The sequence below is a fragment of the Magallana gigas genome, chromosome 5 (genome assembly GCF_963853765.1).
Source record: "Magallana gigas chromosome 5, xbMagGiga1.1, whole genome shotgun sequence".
NCBI lineage: Eukaryota > Metazoa > Mollusca > Bivalvia > Ostreida > Ostreidae > Magallana > Magallana gigas.
Window position 1 is genome coordinate 34,049,500 of NC_088857.1, and position 19,053 is coordinate 34,068,552.

At 31.6% G+C, this 19,053-nt stretch overlaps 1 protein-coding gene across 13 annotated transcripts in view; it reads right to left on the minus strand.

The window, feature by feature from the left end:
* Nucleotides 1-479: 479 nt before the first annotated feature.
* Nucleotides 480-19,053, minus strand: part of LOC105332384 (transient receptor potential cation channel subfamily M member-like 2) — a 70,260-nt gene continuing 51,686 nt past the window's right edge. For 5 of the 13 annotated variants that reach the window (XM_020068975.3, XM_011434963.4, XM_020068977.3 and 2 more), the window contains 11 exons: nt 18,114-18,304; nt 16,798-16,930; nt 15,612-15,765; nt 14,396-14,498; nt 9,858-10,003; nt 5,328-5,419; nt 4,728-4,925; nt 4,162-4,267; nt 3,526-3,669; nt 3,181-3,294; nt 502-2,907 (listed from right to left, as the gene is read on the minus strand). In XM_020068975.3, the coding sequence (XP_019924534.3) occupies nt 2,791-2,907; nt 3,181-3,294; nt 3,526-3,669; nt 4,162-4,267; nt 4,728-4,925; nt 5,328-5,419; nt 9,858-10,003; nt 14,396-14,498; nt 15,612-15,765; nt 16,798-16,930; nt 18,114-18,304 (1,498 nt within the window). In that variant the 3' untranslated portion in view covers nt 502-2,790. Of the gene's footprint in view, nt 2,908-3,180; nt 3,295-3,525; nt 3,670-4,161; nt 4,268-4,727; nt 4,926-5,327; nt 5,420-9,857; nt 10,004-14,395; nt 14,499-15,611; nt 15,766-16,797; nt 16,931-18,113; nt 18,305-19,053 lie in introns of all 13 variants that reach the window. The other 8 variants (XM_020068971.3, XM_066084681.1, XM_066084682.1 and 5 more) reach the window with 6 other exon arrangements.

Below are 19,053 nucleotides of genomic sequence, written 5' to 3' on the forward strand. Positions count from 1 at the left end.
GGTAGGAGTTTTTTAACATCCTTGATAATGGAGATCATGCTCTGTATCTGGTCCTCTGCTACCTCATTAATATTATATTGGAATCAACCACGCAAGTTTGAAATAGTACTATTATCTAATAAACATGCGACCTGTCCCAGAAAAAATAAACCTTCTCCGGCATCCGAAACCCATGGCTCTGATTCAGCCATCCACGTCTCTGTAGAGCATCAGAATCACAGGATGCATCATCATGAAGACTGAACCAAAACAAACTAAGATTTGTTTCAAAGGGCACAGGCTCTAAAAATCTTAACCTCATCCAGCATCCGAAACTTATGGCTCAGATTTAGCATTCAAGCCTGTCAAGTACATCAGTATCATAAGATGTATGATACATGCGAATTTGGTGAAGTAAGGGCCAGTAATAACTTAAAATACAGGCCCTGCAACAAAAACCTTAACAAAGTCCCGACGCCAGGGGTATGGCATAAGCTACCTCGACTTAATCTCGGTGAGCTAAAAAGTGAAGTTTGGTGTATCAAATATATTCTTTGTATTTGTAAATTGATTTATTATCAACAAGGAATTGTTAGCATTCATTTACACATACCTATGCATACAGAAAAAGCCCAAACTTTTAACAAACTTTCATACACAAGAAAACATGTACGTGTATATGTTACAAAATAAAATACTCTTATTTCATTAGAAAGTCAGCAATAAGATACAGATTGTTTAAAACTGGCTAAAAAACTAAATTTTGTTTTTAAGAGAAATATTCACAATTTTCAAAAAAAAAAAAAAAAATCCCGCAAATTCAATAAATTTTTGAGAACTAAAATAATATAACTCATAACCTAAATGGATTTTTTATAAATTACTGCAACGTGATTAATGAAGTTAACATTATGAAACTAAATGATTCAATTTAATTAAGTAAATAGTAACAATGTAAAAAAATAAAATCAGGGCAAATCTCAACACCATGTTTTCTTTGTAGTGATCATATTAAAAAATACAGGACAATATGAACTAAATAAATCCTTTAGCTTTCATTTTAAATTTTACAATTAAAATTTTATCACATCTTTTACACTGATCCAGTCTTTAAGATTCCATAAACATCCGTCTAGAATTACTGCATTATAAATTAATTCAAAACAATGGACATTTTTCATTCTTATTGAGTTTCTGTTAATAAACTCACTTGAAATATGGAAATTGCATCTGGTTCTGAATAGTGGAATTGTTTAATACCATGTTATAATTATGGTTATGTACACATAAGTCATATATATTTTTTCATTTAAAAAAATCATGTTACCTATAATTTTAATAATTATACTATCTTATTTGTACCTGTAAAACCCATACTAAAGACTTCCCAACTAGAGGGATATATTCAGACATAAAACAATCAAGCTACCTTTATTTTGATACACTATCTTCCTTGTTAACGTAAAATCTACGCTACAATTTTTCAACAGGTCAAAGTTTTGTTTTTATATGCTTAAAAAAAGATAACTGGAAAGTTTAAAGTAGAGGGACACAAGAACATAAAAACATATGTATAAGTTTATTTTCTCAATGGGACGGGAAAGCATATAAAATACGTAAGTAAAATAATAACTATGTATAAGTAAAATAAATTCCATCACAGCATTCGAATCACATGCATGTATCATAAGTCAAATAACAATTAATTATGCCTGCAAATAATAATTTGAGTACATAATTTGAAATACCTTTGTACACTTCCTACATGTATATTGGAGAAGTGAAACTAGAAAAAGCAAAAAAAATAGATAATAACCTCCTTGGCTATAGATATTGCCTTAAACTGAACCCATGTTAAAACACACAGGATTAAAATAACAGCAACTATCGATTTGATAATTCAAATTAAAGCTGCTTGGTCTGATTTTTTTGGTTATTACAGCTAGTATCAAATAATTTTTCTATACAAAGCAATAATCTTAGAAAGTAATGGACTTTCTCCTATTTACACCAGCAGAATCGGTCTCCTTTCAAAGTTAGAAATATTCAAAGTAAATAAAAATAATTTTTTTTTTAACAAACGAAAAAACAAACCAAAATGCATCATGGGAATGTTTAAAAACGGAACCGGTTGGTTTCGTCCCCGAATGATTGGGTTTATTCACCCCGCATGTTATGCATCAATTGTAAACAAAGCAAACAACAGAAATGTGAACGAAAAAAATGTACACAGGTTATTTTTAATTTGCATGAACATTATGAGCTTTATTTTTCAGCGATGTCAAAGTCGTAATACATGTACAACCATAACCATCGTTTGAAAGCGTACACAAAATTTGAAATAAAATCGGACCAAGCAGCTTTAATATTTTAGGGTCGCATCAAATATTCATATAACAATATCTCCTTATACGCTATGTATGATAATACAAATATTAGATAGAATATTTTTTAACTTAAAAAGTAAAAAGTCCAAAATTTTATATGCATTTTGAAATTGTTTAACAAACTGTTCTTGCAGCAAAGCTAATTATTCCATGCCAAGCTAGCAGAAAATGTATCCAAATTTATAAAACCAGAATTGAACCAAAAAAGGCACTTGAATCTATCACAGTGAACCTGATATACAGTAATTCATCAATAGGCTTCTCAATTAAATCTTTGTATGTGAAGTATATTTCAATTACAAACACAATATGAATAATAAGGCCAGCAAAATCAAAATGTGATAAAAAATGCAAGTTTTCAGGTATGAATACATTCCATGATTAACATTTTTAAGTTCATATGTAGAATCCCATGATTTGCCTTTCAGAAAAAAGCATTTAGTTTCTCAGCCACGAGTTGGACATAGTACAGATGAGATGAGTGGAGCATAAGACTGGAAGACACCTCCAGCCAGCTTGCTGCTTCCACTGTTTCTCCTGCCTTGAAACAACAGAGAAGAGGACTCAAAACTTGACACATACTGGTTTCTATTTCAAATTTTCTAAAGTTACTTTATACATGTAATGAATGTAAGCGTACTCATAATTTTACAACAAAAGCAAACTATTATGATAATTCTCTTGATCAGATATATTCATGTATTGGATCTCAAAGATCTTGCACAATTTAACCTTTTAAAAAGCAGCCGATGCCTACAACTTGCAAAGCTAAATAATGATTAGGTAAAAGAAATAATAAAAGAGATTGACCTACCCTTAATAAAAATGGATGAAGGACTTTTCCCGTGTCATCATGATAGTTGAACACAACAGTTTCCAGCCAAGAATTGTCAGTATTGCGAGGGTCATCACAAATTCCTTTATATATCTAGAGTGAAAAAAATCTTAAATCTGTCATCAATTTATCAACACTTTCCTTAAAATTGTATTATATAAAACTGTCTTAAATATAGTTGATATTAAATTTTTTAGTTGAAAATAAATCTGCATATGGAGTTGTGTTGTTTAGTTTAGATTTCTCGTCATATTCCAAATTTTGAAACGACAAGAGATGTTTGTATTTTGACCATGATTGTTGTATTGAACCTATACTATGTACCTCCTCTCCTTCCTCCATCATGATTTTGAGGTCACTTTTAATTTTTTCCTCCATGTTGCTGTCTTCGACCAAGGACCCCAACGCTTCCTCTGTAAACTCAGCCTTCAGGCACTGGGAAACTTTCTGCCCAGGTTCACACATTCCCTACAACACCATAAAGGCCAACCAAATGTCATTGTATACTGTGGAATCATTTAAATTCATGGAGACCAATTTTCAAGGATTGTCACTTTTTATATCATTCGTGGGGATTTAATTTCGTGGATGCGTTGGTTACTGCTTCAGTAACAAAGATAACTTTTTCTAAAATTGTTTTCCTTGAGGATTTAAATTCGTGGGGGAGGGGTACCCACGAATACCACGAAAATTGAGCCACCACGAATTCTAATGACTCCACAGTATCAACAATAGGACTAAAAGACAAACATTATACCATCTTTCATATTGCGAAATGATAAGTTTTTTTTAAAACTAATCAGATTCATGATCCAATATCTAGCAGTAGACATATCAAATTTTTTTCATTATCAGTACCATAAACTTTTTTTCAGTATAGATCATTCAAGACTGTGAAAGTAATTCTTTCGAATTCGTTAAGAACATTAATGTGATGATTTGTAATTGTGAACAACTTACCCCTGGAATTGACCATAATTTATTGTCTTTCCTGAAAATGGCAACAAACTCCAACACCTTTTTCCCCTCTTTCATGACGACATTTCCTATATCATCCCTTTTCCATCTGTTGATAAACAGTACACATATAAAGTTGGAAGGACTTCTTGCTGGACTAATACACCATGATACAATAAATATTCTGTCCACATACATATCAATGCAATTTAAGCAAATGTACATGCATACATGTATATATAAGAAAACAGTCGATTTAGGCCCAGAGCATGGCTTGAATAGAGGCATAAAAATATTCTGCCAAAATTATTTTTTTATAACACATATTATACAATGAAAAATATATTCAAATAACATTAAAAATATGTGTGAAAAATCATTTCAATCTAAAGATGATGAATTAAATATTCAATCGTTGTATCAACTGCAATCTGTTATTTAAGTGGCGTTATAAATCTTTCACAATGCCACAAGTAGCTTTGTGTTATGGCATATAGAAAGATTTTAACCAAAAAAAATAAATAAATCTCAAATCCTTAATTAAATTTCGGGATACTTAGCAGTCTGACCTGGTCACAATGGGATCCCCACAGTGATTCGGCCCATATCGTCCAAGGAGACCACGACCAATTAAACCTGTTCGACCTGTAGGGTTTAATGGAAGCCCATCTTGTACCTGGTATGTACCTACGTAACTTTTTCTGTTAACTTTATTTAAGTCATCATATTCATTGAACTTTATCTTTCCAATTCTCTCTTCAGGCTTCCTGTTGTGAAAGAGAAATGTTTGTGAGAATGAAATTTATTATTGTTGGTACATGTACATGTATGAGTAATTATTGTATAGATCTGGAGGTTTAAAATATATGATGTTGGGCTGATAAAACTAAGATAATAATTAAGGAAGTATTTGTATTTTGTTTCACATGTAATTGTTGATAGAAAACATTTACTTTTTAAAAACCAATAAAGTGGTTTTGCTTCTTTTCCAAGACAATAATAAAGATAAGATTTGAGAAGATACTTCATCCAAACATTATTCAATGTACCACTGAAGTATATTTCTTGTAATGTGATTTCATCAAGACCAATAAAAGCTTATGAATTATAAAATAATCTGAATTTCTTAGCTTTAAAATTTAATGAAAATATGGATACACCAAACATACATGAAGATAAGGTCTATAGTATCGGCCCAATATGGATGTTCTTTAACCTCAGGTGCCTCATATATAACTGGATCATATTCCGGAAAAGGAATCTACAAAATTAATACAAAAATTCAAAATGGGAGGTTTTTTTTTAAATTACCAAAATTTTATGTATATGAGCATAAAAAGAAAACTATTATGCTTGTAAAATATATATAATACATGTATATATAGTGTTCACTTAAACATTCTTTGAACATTTTTCTCTTATAAACACAGAACATCAGGCATTTTATATAAATTTTAACATTTCTTTGCATCATTTGGTCTAAAAAAAATTTTTAATTCTATAAGCCGGGGTAAATGAAAATCATGAAGATTTGGCATAGCTTAATTTATACTTACAACCGGTAAGCAGTTAAATTCCATTCATTTGAAATTTTACAAAAATCATATAATCTAAAAATCATTACATGTGAATTTTAAAAATTCAAAATTGCAAATAATAAGGTTCTGAAGCACATCAAAACCTTTAGTTTTATGCAAGGAATAAAGCATAAAACTTCTTAGACTACAAAATAAACCTAAAACCAAATAATTTTTCGATGTCGAATTGAGTACAAGTTTTTAAAAACAATATTTTATGTACCAAAATTTGACAATATATATATTACTGCCTTGAACAGAAATTGTTTACAAACAACAAATGGTCTTCATTGTACATGACCTAAAAATATGTGTTGCTGGACATCTCAGAGCATCAAGAGGTGTTAAACAGTATGAGTTTAACTTTGAGAACACCAACACAGACTATGAAAATTTATGATGATGCAAATATAAATATATCAACTTTTCATGAATTTGCATTTAAATGTAATAAAATTTGGAGTGGTAGAAAATGTGCTTTGGACAGCAAATAGCCTAGAAGAAGCAGCAGACTTAAGGGTCACATTGCTCACCTGAGCAACACTAGCATAATGAAATCTATCCCCAAGGATCATGATTTGGACAAACTTGAATTGACATTACCTAAAGATGCTTCCACACAAGTTACAATTTTTCTGATCCTTTTCCACCCCAAAGATTATAATTTCTTTTATAAATTATAAAACTTGAATCTACACAATCTGAGGATGGTTTCAAAAAGTTACAGCTTTTTTAGGCAAATGGTTTCTATAGAACAGATTTCAATAGATTGTTAATTATTCATTCTTAGTAAGTTAAAATTTGACTTACCACCCCCCCCCCCCCTCCTCCCCCAACAGTACGGCCCCACCATTCATTGGGAATATTAATTTGAACAAACTTGAATCTACATTACCTGAAGATGCTTCCACACCAGTGACAGCCTTTCTAGCCATTTGGTTTTTGAAAAGATTTTTCTTTTACATTTCTATGTGAAAATTTCCCCCCCCCCCCTTTAAGGCCGACCTTACTCTCTGTGGATCATGATTTGAACAAAATTTAACCTAATGACGCTTCAACCCAAGTTTCATGCATTTATTTAGCAAAACAGTTTTTGAGAAGATTTTTGAATAATACTAACAAATTTTAATCATTCATGTTTATTTCCCATTGAAACAGTGCATCTCACTTCATTTCATTAAACTGGAATTCCCTTCACCCAATAATGCTTTTTGCGAAGTTAAATTGAAACAGGCCCAGCAGTCCTGGAAAAGAAGTCAGACAGATCGACAGTGATAAAAAAGCTCAGCTCAGTTGAGCTAAAAAATGATTATCAGTAATAGGGATGTCAACGAGTCCTCGACTATCACTCGGCCACACCGATCATTGACTAAAATTTTCTTAGTCGATTACTCGTAAAAAAGCAAAAAAATTAAAAATATTATCAATTTATTATTACCACAGCAGTTTTTGTTCTACAAATGTTGAAAACAGTTTTTCTTTTATCGACATGTTTGATCCGTAAGTTACGCTTTTTTCTATCGATGTCCCTTGTCTATTTTTGAAGCGGCTAATACTTAATCTCTTTTGATTTACTTAGACTTTTACTGTTACCTGAGAACAATTTGTGTTTCTTCTAAGCTATTTATTGGATTAGATATTTGAATAATCAAAACTTTAATCATACCAATAATTATCTTAAGGGATTTGTTTTTATAATCATTAAACTTTGATTATTGATCAGGCAAGGAAAATGACTTAGTACCGTGGAACAGGTCACATTTGATTTGCCTAAGATGATACGGAGCTAAATTATATGTAAGAGTCACGAGAAAAAAAGAAAAGCCAGAACATTTTTTAACAGATATTTCGATAAAATACTCTCCAATTTATTTTAAATCAAATACATTTGGTATATGTTATAAGTTTTTAGATGCTCTTTTATTTAAGATAAGATCAATGTGGCAATAACATTATTTGATTAAAAACAGACTCCCAGTTTTAAATGCGCCAAAAACACCGAGTACTCAACTATCGCTCGACTAAAGCCTCCGATTAATCGACTAAGCAAACCAAGTAAAATTGACATCCCTAATCAGTAAATATTTGGTCAATTAGAAACATCATCTGATGTTCACAGTTTTTACAACTGTGAATAAAGAGACAGTAAAATCAAATTAAAACATTGAAGAACTAGCTGATAATTTCCAAACAACTGTAAGCAAATAAGATGGCAATTTTTAAATGCACGAGATACTTGGCGTGTAATACAAATCTATTTTAATTGAGATGCATGGGTTATTATGTCTTGAAGTCTTGATTTTGTTAACATATCGTTCTTTGGTGACAAAACAGGCTGCTTTTAGAATTGAGTCACAAAAATACCTCAAAACAAATAAAATAAAACTATATCTATGCATCAACAAAATACCGGTAAGTGTTTGTGCAAAAATTAAATAATGCTTTAAATTATTTAAAAATTACTTATGAAACTTTAAAGAAAAAAATATTGCAGAGTGCAATATTGTCTCTACACTTACCGGTATTATTCACCCTCTTTTATCTTTTCAAGACTAAGAATTGGTCTAAGATTTTTAAGATCTCAACTGTACTAAGAAACTATGTGAAATTCTGCGGTTTGCAATAGTTTGAATGAAATTTGATCTTTGGGAAACAAGGTGAGTATTTAAGAGAGCTGGATATTTGTGGCCATTTTTAGACTCCATTATTTCATTTAAGAGGGATTGATGGTCATGGCCATTTTGGAGGGAGAGCTAGCTGTATAGAAAAATATATATCCAATGTATACTGTGGAATCAGTAGATTTCGTTGCGGCTCAATTTTCGTGGAATTCGTGGGTACCTCTCATCAACAAATTAACATTCTCCACGAATAAATAAATTCGAGTTATAAAGTCGTATTTCGTTTTATAAGTATGAAAATACACGAAATTACATCCTCATGAACATGCAGAATTTAAGCATTCCACGAAAATTGACCCACACGAATTTTAATGATTCTACAGTATCATTTCTAAAAAGCTAAGGATAATATGACTGTTAATTTGTTGACCTACAGCCTCCTGTCAGTACTAGAGAGTTTTAGAGGTTGTCTTATAGCATAGAAAAACATCTAAAATGATGCAAATGTATGAAATATTGTGACATTATTGATCAAATCAATAACTTAATATCTTGTTCTCTTTATAACATATAGAAATTTTCTACTTAATGATGTGATAATTAACATCTTTTTTAAACCACTTACTTCTCGAATAAACTAGTACCCTTTAAGTGCAAGAAGAGTAATATATGTCAGCTACTGGTATTTTACAAGAGGCATAAAGGCCACATCAATATCTGGAACAACAATGTCTGACTCTGACCCAAGTAGCTAAGTAAGCTTTGCAATTTCCAAAAATAAAGACAAGATGTGACAAAATAGTGTTTTTTTCCCCCAAGAATAATTATGTGATAATATTTCTTTAATCAAGAAGATGTTAAAGTAATCAAATGAGCAACTCTTGTTGTCACAAATACCTGATCGAGTAGTGATATGACCTTGAACAAATGACATGCATATAAAGCACCACAAAATATCAAACTAAGTCTGTAGCATCTATTAACTAACTTTCATTAACAATGACTTTGTTTTACAATATTTACATTTTTCAGTGTCTTTGCATATGATAACACTACATATCGATTTTGTACCATATATTCCAATAACTTCAAATGACATATCGTACGATGGCTTAAAATTATATAAATATAAGTAATAAGAAATTATTCTTTGAATATTACAATGTGATAATTTCGGTCAGGGTGTGAACTTTTATCATAAAGCTCTTTGGACTTTATTGGATTTGATCACACCCTGACCAAATTATCACCTCATAATACTCAAAGAATGTTTCCTCATTCCTTAAAAAAAAAAACCTAGCAGAATATGCACTAGTATATTGGATATAATAGTAGCAGCAACTAGTCTTTTTTCTCCACTACAGAAAATGTCAGGATTAAGTTTGTGGCTGAAAAAGATCTGCAATACTAACACAATAACACTCTGACATGCAAATCATCTGAAATTTTCTTACATAAGAAATTAATATAAAAAATAAAGCCAGTAATTAACAGTACTGACCTCCCAGCTGACTTTGTGGTCAGGGACAGGGAACCTGTTGATAAGACTTTGGGGGTAGCAGGGCAGTCTAGCCTTGTAGTTTAAACGTTTTCTCTCCTCTACAGTATTTTTTACCAATGCCTTGTCTTTCTCCTTCTTCTGTTTTTCTACAACAAATAGATTATATCATATTTAAAAAAGAGTGTGCACTGTAGTCTTTTATCATTATTTAGATCACCAATTAAGATGGTCACAGACTTTTTCTATTACCTGCATGTATTTAAGCTACCCAAAGAAGTACATGTAGCATTTTAATTCAGTTTTAGTATACATTAATTTTCTTCCACATTAAACCACACATTTCAACCTAAATTTCAGTCACTAATCTCTGTTAATTAACTGCAAACTTCATAGTTTAATAAGTTTTATTATATTTTGTATCACTTTATTAAAAGCATATGAATAAAATTCATTACCACTTTTGTTTTCTATTCAATGTAAAAAAAAAATGAGTGTAAGAGTATTTATATTACTGTTGTGCAAAAATGTTCTTAAAAAATCATACTTTTATTTTATTTTTACTATAAAAATCTAGTTCTGATGCTTTTTCTGGCAATCAAATACCCTTTTCACCTCAACATTAATTACTACATATATTCAGAAATTTTCACATTTATTTTGTGTTTTGAATAATTTCTAAGAACTATATATTCAGCACAAGGTTCATGTATTAAAATACATGTATATGCAAATTGGCAAAATCAGAACTGCATGAATATAGAAAAAATATTCTGATATTAGAACATCAAACACTAATCTACCAATGAAAAAATCGATGTTATGATATAACTTCTGTTATGCACACTTAAACATACTTTCCTGCTACCTTGCATACAAGCATGTTATTTAATGCATCCACATTATTGCAAGTGGATAGTAAGCTAAAAGTTATTCTCTTCTTATTTAAGCAAGCTGCCCAGTTGGCAAAGAACTGACCCCTGGTTTGGCAGTATAGTTAGAAAAGATAGTTATCTTGTAATCAAACCTCATGTAGTATGTTTACACTGACATAAAGTCATAAAGCCAAGATGACTGTGCAGTTAATGGGTGGGGTTTTTTTTGTTCTTTGTTTTTTGGGGGTTTTTTTTTGGAAAACCAAAATATCATTACAAGTTGTTACTTGCATGGACTTAATGTCATTTACTGACTTTTTTGATAAGCATGACAGGGTCTACAAATATGATATGAAAAATTGATGCACTCTGGGGAAACTCCAGACATGTTAATTTAATGTCAGACAACACGTTCCTCGACATATGATAATTATTTTTCAAATTTGCAAAGGCCTGATAACATACCAAATGAAATTATTACTATTTATATTATTTATAAAATGATTGAAATTTAAAATAAATAAATAAATACACCCCAACACCAAAACATTTTATAATCTGAATGCTTTGACTGAAAAGCAATTACCATGAGAAATCTCTCTATCAGTGTATTTATACCTGTGCAGCATGGGAATATATAAATATAAATACTTTCCTGACTTCATGTTAGCTTCAAACTTGGAGCCATTAATATTTAGCAAAGCATAGAAAATCAGTTCAATATCTGGAAAAGTACGGTAATCTGCACTAACTGAAGAAAAAAAATTCAAATTTGTTTCAAATCCAGAGCAGTTTCTCTGCAGAAAAGGAAAACATATAGCTTTTTCATGAAATAGCTTTAAAAATTAGGACAAATACAACATACCCCTTTTCTATACCCATGTCTCTTTAAAAACAGGGTTGCAAGGGTAACTCTGAAATAGGTTCAAAATGGTGACTATAAGGTTACAGACCTTTGATCAGTACCCATGATTCTTCTGAAGCAGGGTATATGTTTAAAATAGTGACAACCCATAGGAAACTATGGTCATAAGCTGGACAATATACCCTACACTTTCAAGAGTGCCCCTTCCTCTGGCACAGCATTTTCTTATCCTTACATGTATAGTAAAATGTATAAATGTACATCTATATACACCAAAAATCAAATACCTATTACCATAGTATAAATGATTAGCATATGCTGTCCTTCTGTGGCTAATTCTTAATTACTGGAGACCAGGTAATATGGCAGTTGGAGTTGTATGGTGTTAATAAACTATGATAAGTTATAAATATAAACTATGAACTCACATGTATTACTGCTAGACAATATCCCATGTTTTCAAGAAAATTTCAACAGGAATTTAATATAGGTGTGAATTAAATAACCCTCCCAGGTTCTCTTATATTCTTGTACACAGGAAATGATTTGTTACATGGAACTTAGTTTTCATTGAACTTTTGATTAAAAGAATTTGAGATTCTTAATTGCCATCAATATGGCAGTTGGAGTTGTATGGTGTTAATAAACTATGATAAGTAATAAATATAAACTATGAACTCACATGTATTACTACTAGACAATATCCTATGTTTTCAGAAAAATTTTAACAGGAAGTTAATCATGTAGGTGTGAATTAATTAACCCTCCCAGGTTCTCTTATATTCTTCTACACAGGTTAAATGGAACTTAGTTTTCATTGAACTATTGATTAAAAGAAATTTGAGATTCTTAATTACCGGTAATATGGCAGTTGGAGTTGTATGGTGTTAATAAACTATAATAAGTAACAAGAGGCCAATTGGCCTTAACGGTCACCTGAGTAGCATATAACCCATACACAAACTTGTTGAGGAGTCTCAAATATACATTTAATTAATTAGGTTTCATTCTGGAGTAGAATAATTATAAATTTGTAATGACGACCACCTCCCTGCCTGAAATCTTTTTAAAAAAACTATGTAACCTATTATTTTGGTGAAAAACTTAAAGATCTGGTCTACAAAATCATGAATCCAGTTTTCCTTTCAGGTGTGTGGGAGTAAAGAAGATAATTTTTTAACATTATATGCATTAAAATCTATACATCCATTTTGGCCCTGCCCTAGAGTCAAACCCATACTTCAGGGGACAAGAAAATTAAAATTCCAGTAAAGGACTTCCTGGTAAACATAATTATAAGTCAGTTTTTTATACAGATATGTGAGAATAGAGAAGAATTTTTTAAACATAATATGCATTAACACTATATTGCCATATTGCCCCCCCCCCCATGTCCTGAACCCCTGACTCAGGGGTCATGAATTTCACAATTTAGGTAGAGGAATTAGTGGACATCATAACCATGTATTCAGTTTTTTGCCCACATGTGTGGGAGTAGAGAAGAAGATTTTTTAAGATTTAAAACATTTTTACTATATGGCCATATTGGCCTGACCCTAGGGCCTGAACCCCTAACAAAGGGGTCAAGAATTTAACAGTTTTGGTAGAGGGCTTCACTGACATTATTACCAGGCATTTAATCTTTAACAAATATATATGGAAGTAGAGAAAAAGATTTTTCTAAGATTCAATACATTTTAACTATATGGCTTTATTGGCCCCACCCTAGAGCCTGAACCCCTGACCCAGGGGTCATGAATTTCATAATTTTAATAGAGGGTTTCATGGGCATCATAATCATGCATTTAGTTTTTAAGAAATATATATGGGAGTAGAGAAGAAGATTTTCTAAGATTTAATACATTTTTACTATATGGCCATATTTGCCCCACCCTTGAGCCTAAACCCCTGACCCGGGGGGGGGGGGGGCGGCATGAATTTCACAGTTTTAGTAGAGGGCCTCATGGACATCATAACCAGGCATTTAGTTTTTAACAAATATATATGGAGGTAGATAAAAAGATTTTCTAAGATTTAATATATTTTAACAATATGGCCATATTGGCCCCACCCTAGAGCCCGAACCCCTGACCCAAGGGTCATGAATTTCACAATTTTAATAGAAGGCTTCATGGACATCATAATCATGCATTTCATTTATAACAAACATATATGGTGGTAGAGAAGAAGATTTTCTAAGATTTAATACATTTTTACTTTATGGCCATATTGGCCCCACCCTAGCACCTGAACCCCTGATCCAGGGGTCATGAATTTCATAATTTTGGTAGAGGGCTTCATGGACATCATAACTATGCAAACAGTTTTTTCCTCACATGTGTGGGAGTAGAGAAGAAGATTTTTGAAAATTTAGCTTTATTTCATATTTGGCCCCACATGTGGCACCATGGGATGGTAGAGCCATATCAATTTCTCGATTTAGATTCCTCTTACCATAGAGATGCCTCAAAAATGGTAACAATCGGCATTGTAGTTACTAAGAAGAAGTTAAAAATGTAAAATGTTATTGCAAGACAAACGGCGACGGATGAAAACGGATAGCAATAGGTCACCTGAATTAACTCAGGTGACCTAAAAAGGTGTAAAAAAAATTAAATTAAAAGCCTCTCAGATAAATGGATGCGGAAAAATTATAAACAGAAAACCACCATACATGAGCTTTTGTTCACCTCAAGTGAGCAAAACGGTAAATACGTATAATTCTTAAAATCATGATGATAGTTATTCTAAACATGATAAAAGATCCAGATTGTTCTTTGAAATTGTGAGCTTGAGCTTACCATTTTCTCTCTTGTCTTCAAGCATCGGTGCCACTCTTGTGTTCTTCTCTTGTTCTTGTAATATTTTCATGATCCAATTTAAAGCTACAGTACTTTGTTGCATCTGCAAAAAGGGTTTTAAGTTGACATACCACTGCAATCTTGAGAATTTCAAGAATAAAAAGAAATTAAACAGAAATTAAAATGCCATGATACAATTAAATTACACAATTTTGATGAAATAAGAAGAGGCAAAGGTGTTTCAAGGAATAATTGCATATCTATGGTATACCAAATTCACAAAAATTAGCTTAACATTATTATAGTTTCATTTAGTCAATAACTAGGTTTATCGACATTGATCAGAGTTAGGGATTCATTAACTGTACTTTTTATCTGAAAATCCATATTTAAAATTTGTTTACTGTCTACATGTGTATAGTTAATGAATGGTCTTCAAAGTTCATCTGTAAATAAATAAATGTTAACAGTAGACTTTGGTGATAAATGTAGAGTCACTTCTGTAAACTATAATTTACATTCATTAACTATATTTAAAACCAGCTAATCATAGTTTCACAAATTTATCAGATAAACTAAGTTTTGCACTCACAAATGATTTTTTTCAGTGTTAATTATAGTTTATAGGTCTGTAACATTACATGTAGAGGATCAAGCTATACTATGGTTAATGGATGTGAAATATAGATAACGTTGTTATCTTTATGTCCATTAACTAAACTTTATAACCAATATACCTACTTTATCAACTCTAAATCTATGTGAAGCTCATTTTTGTGAATTTTATAACATGTCATATACTTGTATATTCACTTTATGACCAAAAAAGCAACCCCCCAAGAAAAACAAACAAAAACCCACCACAGCCCTTTACCCCGGCCGGCCTTTACAAGGCACATGCACCTGACATTATAAAATTAACAAATATATATAATATATAAAAAAAATTAAAGTTTTAAAGATATAGCCTTTACCCTATACTCAATAATACACAAGGTACCAACCGCTGCCATCTTGGATTTATTTCAAACTGTCTGATCAGGTGAAATCATTTGCTTAATATTCATCGGTAAAATTAGTATGTAATTCTCTCCATTTTCCAATCTAAACTTACAATAAATTCAACCAAAATGGTGCATCCTTCATAACTTCATCTACTATAGTTTTTATTTTGAAAAATACCTTTATTACAAAACTACCATAAAAAATTTGTCACCTGCTCCTCCAGGGCCAATAGTCTCTTGTCCATTTGTGGAGGCATCCTGACCACCTGATTAACAGGGGCCTTGGAGATAGGTGCCTGTCCCGAGGATCCCGAGGTGGCCTGCAAATCCTGTAGCTCATCCAGCTTGAAGAACAGCTCATGTATCCTAAAGAAACATAGTAAATGCATCAGAAAATAACTCTCTCTCTCTCTCTCTCTCTCTCTCTCTCTCTCTCACTATCTCTCTCTCTCTGGGGTTATCTTAATTTTGGTGAAATTGCTGTAAATTCAGAGCATTGTAGGAATAAAGTGTATTACAGTAAACTGAGATGGAAGAGTTCATGACACAATTTTGAATTTCTTTTATACATGAATTACTTGCCATTCGTAAGTGAAGTTCTAAATCATTTTTCAAATTATTTACCCTCAATTATAGGCCTACACAAATAATTGTACTGTGCCCAGTAAGTGTTCGCCAATAAATACCGTATATCCAGGGTGTTTTTCGCATGTCAAAAAATTTGCGAAAATGGGGAAAATGTGTACAGTAAAACTCGTTTCGTTTAAACATGGATATAGCAAAAAAATTTTGAGTCCCCAGTAAAATTCTTAACAAACCTTTGTACAATTTTACAGTTATAACGAATTTGGTTATCACGAATTTATATAGCAAACTGATTTTGAGTCCCATAGAAATTAATAACGAAATTTAACACTTTTATAATGAATTTCTTTCAGTTTAATAAAGTTTGCACTACTATTTAACATAATACTTTGAATAAATTTATTTTCAAATAAATTTTTTGACTCACAATTCGATCACTATAGGTATCAAAGTAATATATTTTTATTCTAAGCCTTTATATAATAACAAAAGATAGGCAGTTTATATGAATATTAACGAGCATAGTCATATGCATCGTTGCAAACCCCAGCCAATATGTATGATCCTCACCCATCTGACAGCTAGAGAGAGCCATGCAGACTCAGGACCGTGGCAAAATTTAGACAATGAGTCATGTGGAATAAAGTGTACATGATTTCTTCATATGATGTATGTATACTGTACCATTGTATATTGTGTATCTAATATCATATATACATACCATATTAAATAATGTATGATTCACAAACATATTTAACACTTCTTGGTACAATGAAACGACAGACCTGAAAAAGTTTATAATATTGAACGTACGATTCTTGTGTATTAATGACTCGGTTTTCAATGTTTTTCTTCTCTTCTAGCTCCAGGCGGTTCATAAATGCATCTGCAATCATATTTTCCCATTGCACTAGCTCTCTTGCCTTGTCTGATGAAAACCTTTTGACTAAAATCAAAAAATAAATCAACCAATGAAATGAGTATTTCACATAACTATAAAAAAGATTCTTTCTCATAGATATATAATTTTTAATGATATATTGGATTCAAACTTAAATCAAAATTTAATATGCAAAATCCTATAAGAATGAATTCAAAAAGATGATGCAAAAAAATGAAAGGGATGTACAAAACATGTAATCAAGCTTCAAATACTGCTGAATGAATACACTCAGCATGCACTTTAACTGCAAGCCATGCAATTTGTTCATAAACAAACATGCTTAAAAAATACAAATAAAATTTTCAAGCTTACCACTAATTTGAAAATCAGCCTCACTTACACTCTATATTCAAGCAAAAATGTGTAACATTGATAACAAAAATGAACACTACTCACTGAATTTTAAGTCACTAAAAATTTCACAAAAAAGCAAATGAATTATATATGCATTCACTTAAAACATTTATTTAGACCAAATAAAGAGGTCATCTAATGGTAGGAGCCGATCCTTTGAGGTAGTGACAATCAAGAAATTAAATCACCTACATGTATAGGTTTGGTGCATAAAACAAGCAACAGCTCACTTTGTGTTTGTCTATCAGGGGCTTAATTAACTCAGGGTTGCTATTTATCATGAAATGGACGAACACATGACATATCATGATAATCATGATGTTATATAGGCTGCAAAGGCTAACGATGTTAAAGTCAATAATGATTGGCTACAATGATCAATCATGGATGGAATTGAAACAAGGCTCATGTACATAGTGAAGGGTAAAATAAAAATATGTGCATGCAACCTATTGATTCATTAAATACATGTAATTAACTGCAATCCTTTTCTCCATCAATTTTTATTGTGTCAGATGTGTCTATATTTTGACAGAAATACCCAAAAGTTTGATCGGTAAAAATCAATGTAGATTAATGTGCGATAGTAAAATGCACTTAATAAGATGTAACGTTTTCTGCAGACTAAACCAAAAATTTTTTTCCAAGTTTTCCCGCCCATCATTTCTATTTTGTTGGGATGTATAAACATGTACATGACAGTTGACTATGATGCACATTAATTTGATTTATCTCGTGCTGTATGGGAATCTGTGAATGGCTTTACATAATGTATGTTTTTCGAGAATATGAAGTGAAGTGGTTGAACAAACTGACAATTATTCTGACTTACTCAAGTCACTGGGCTGACTGGACAAGCAGAAGGAACATTTCCCGAAAATCCATCGAATGAACAAAGCCATATGGCTTATCAGAATAAGGGGTGGGGCCAGGGTGGGGCGTGTGTAATACTCATAGATCAGGCGGTAGCGCTGGAAACACCAGTACTGATCAGTGTTTTCCTGTACAATCTGATATGTGTTGCTGGAAAGAGAAGAAAGTTGCACAAAAACAACATATAAGGCTGCTTAGACTGACTTTATCAGCGACTGGTATCTAACTAAGAGTTAAACAGCCATGCAAAATACATTTATCAAAATTATTTAATAGATTCATGCAGTTGCTCCTCTTATGAGCTACATCAGTGAAGAATTATAATCTGGTTTAATTTGATCAAAATATTAGTTTATAAGTTGAAAGTAAACTTGAGTCACCATTGGCTATCAATGAAAATTTTATCCCTCCGGATAGTTTCATTTTGTCTGGCAATCAGAAAGTTTGCAAACTACAAACCAGAGGTTTAACATTCTTGTTTCTGTAGCAAAATTGATTTATGATTTGCATTTGGTCAGGACGCAATTCTAGTACATGTAATATAAATACTTTAATTATTTTTATAAACATCTGTTACAGAGGAGTAGACATTATTTCTTATTAATTAGGCTAGCTAACTTGACAAGGAGTGGATATTTAATTCAGAGGCAATCCCTTTCCTTACGACAATTTTAGTGTCTATAATCATACTGTTCCATCTAAAATAATATATGCACAAAGAAAGCAACATCAACTTTTTCAAATCCAGCTGCGTACTACTCTTGCTGAATTTTACAAAGAAAAATAGGGATACCATAAATACTAATACTATAGGGATCGAAGCATGCTAAAAAAAAAAATTAAGATACCAAAAACTGAAATGACTTCAAAATCATACTTTAATTGAATTACTTTATCAG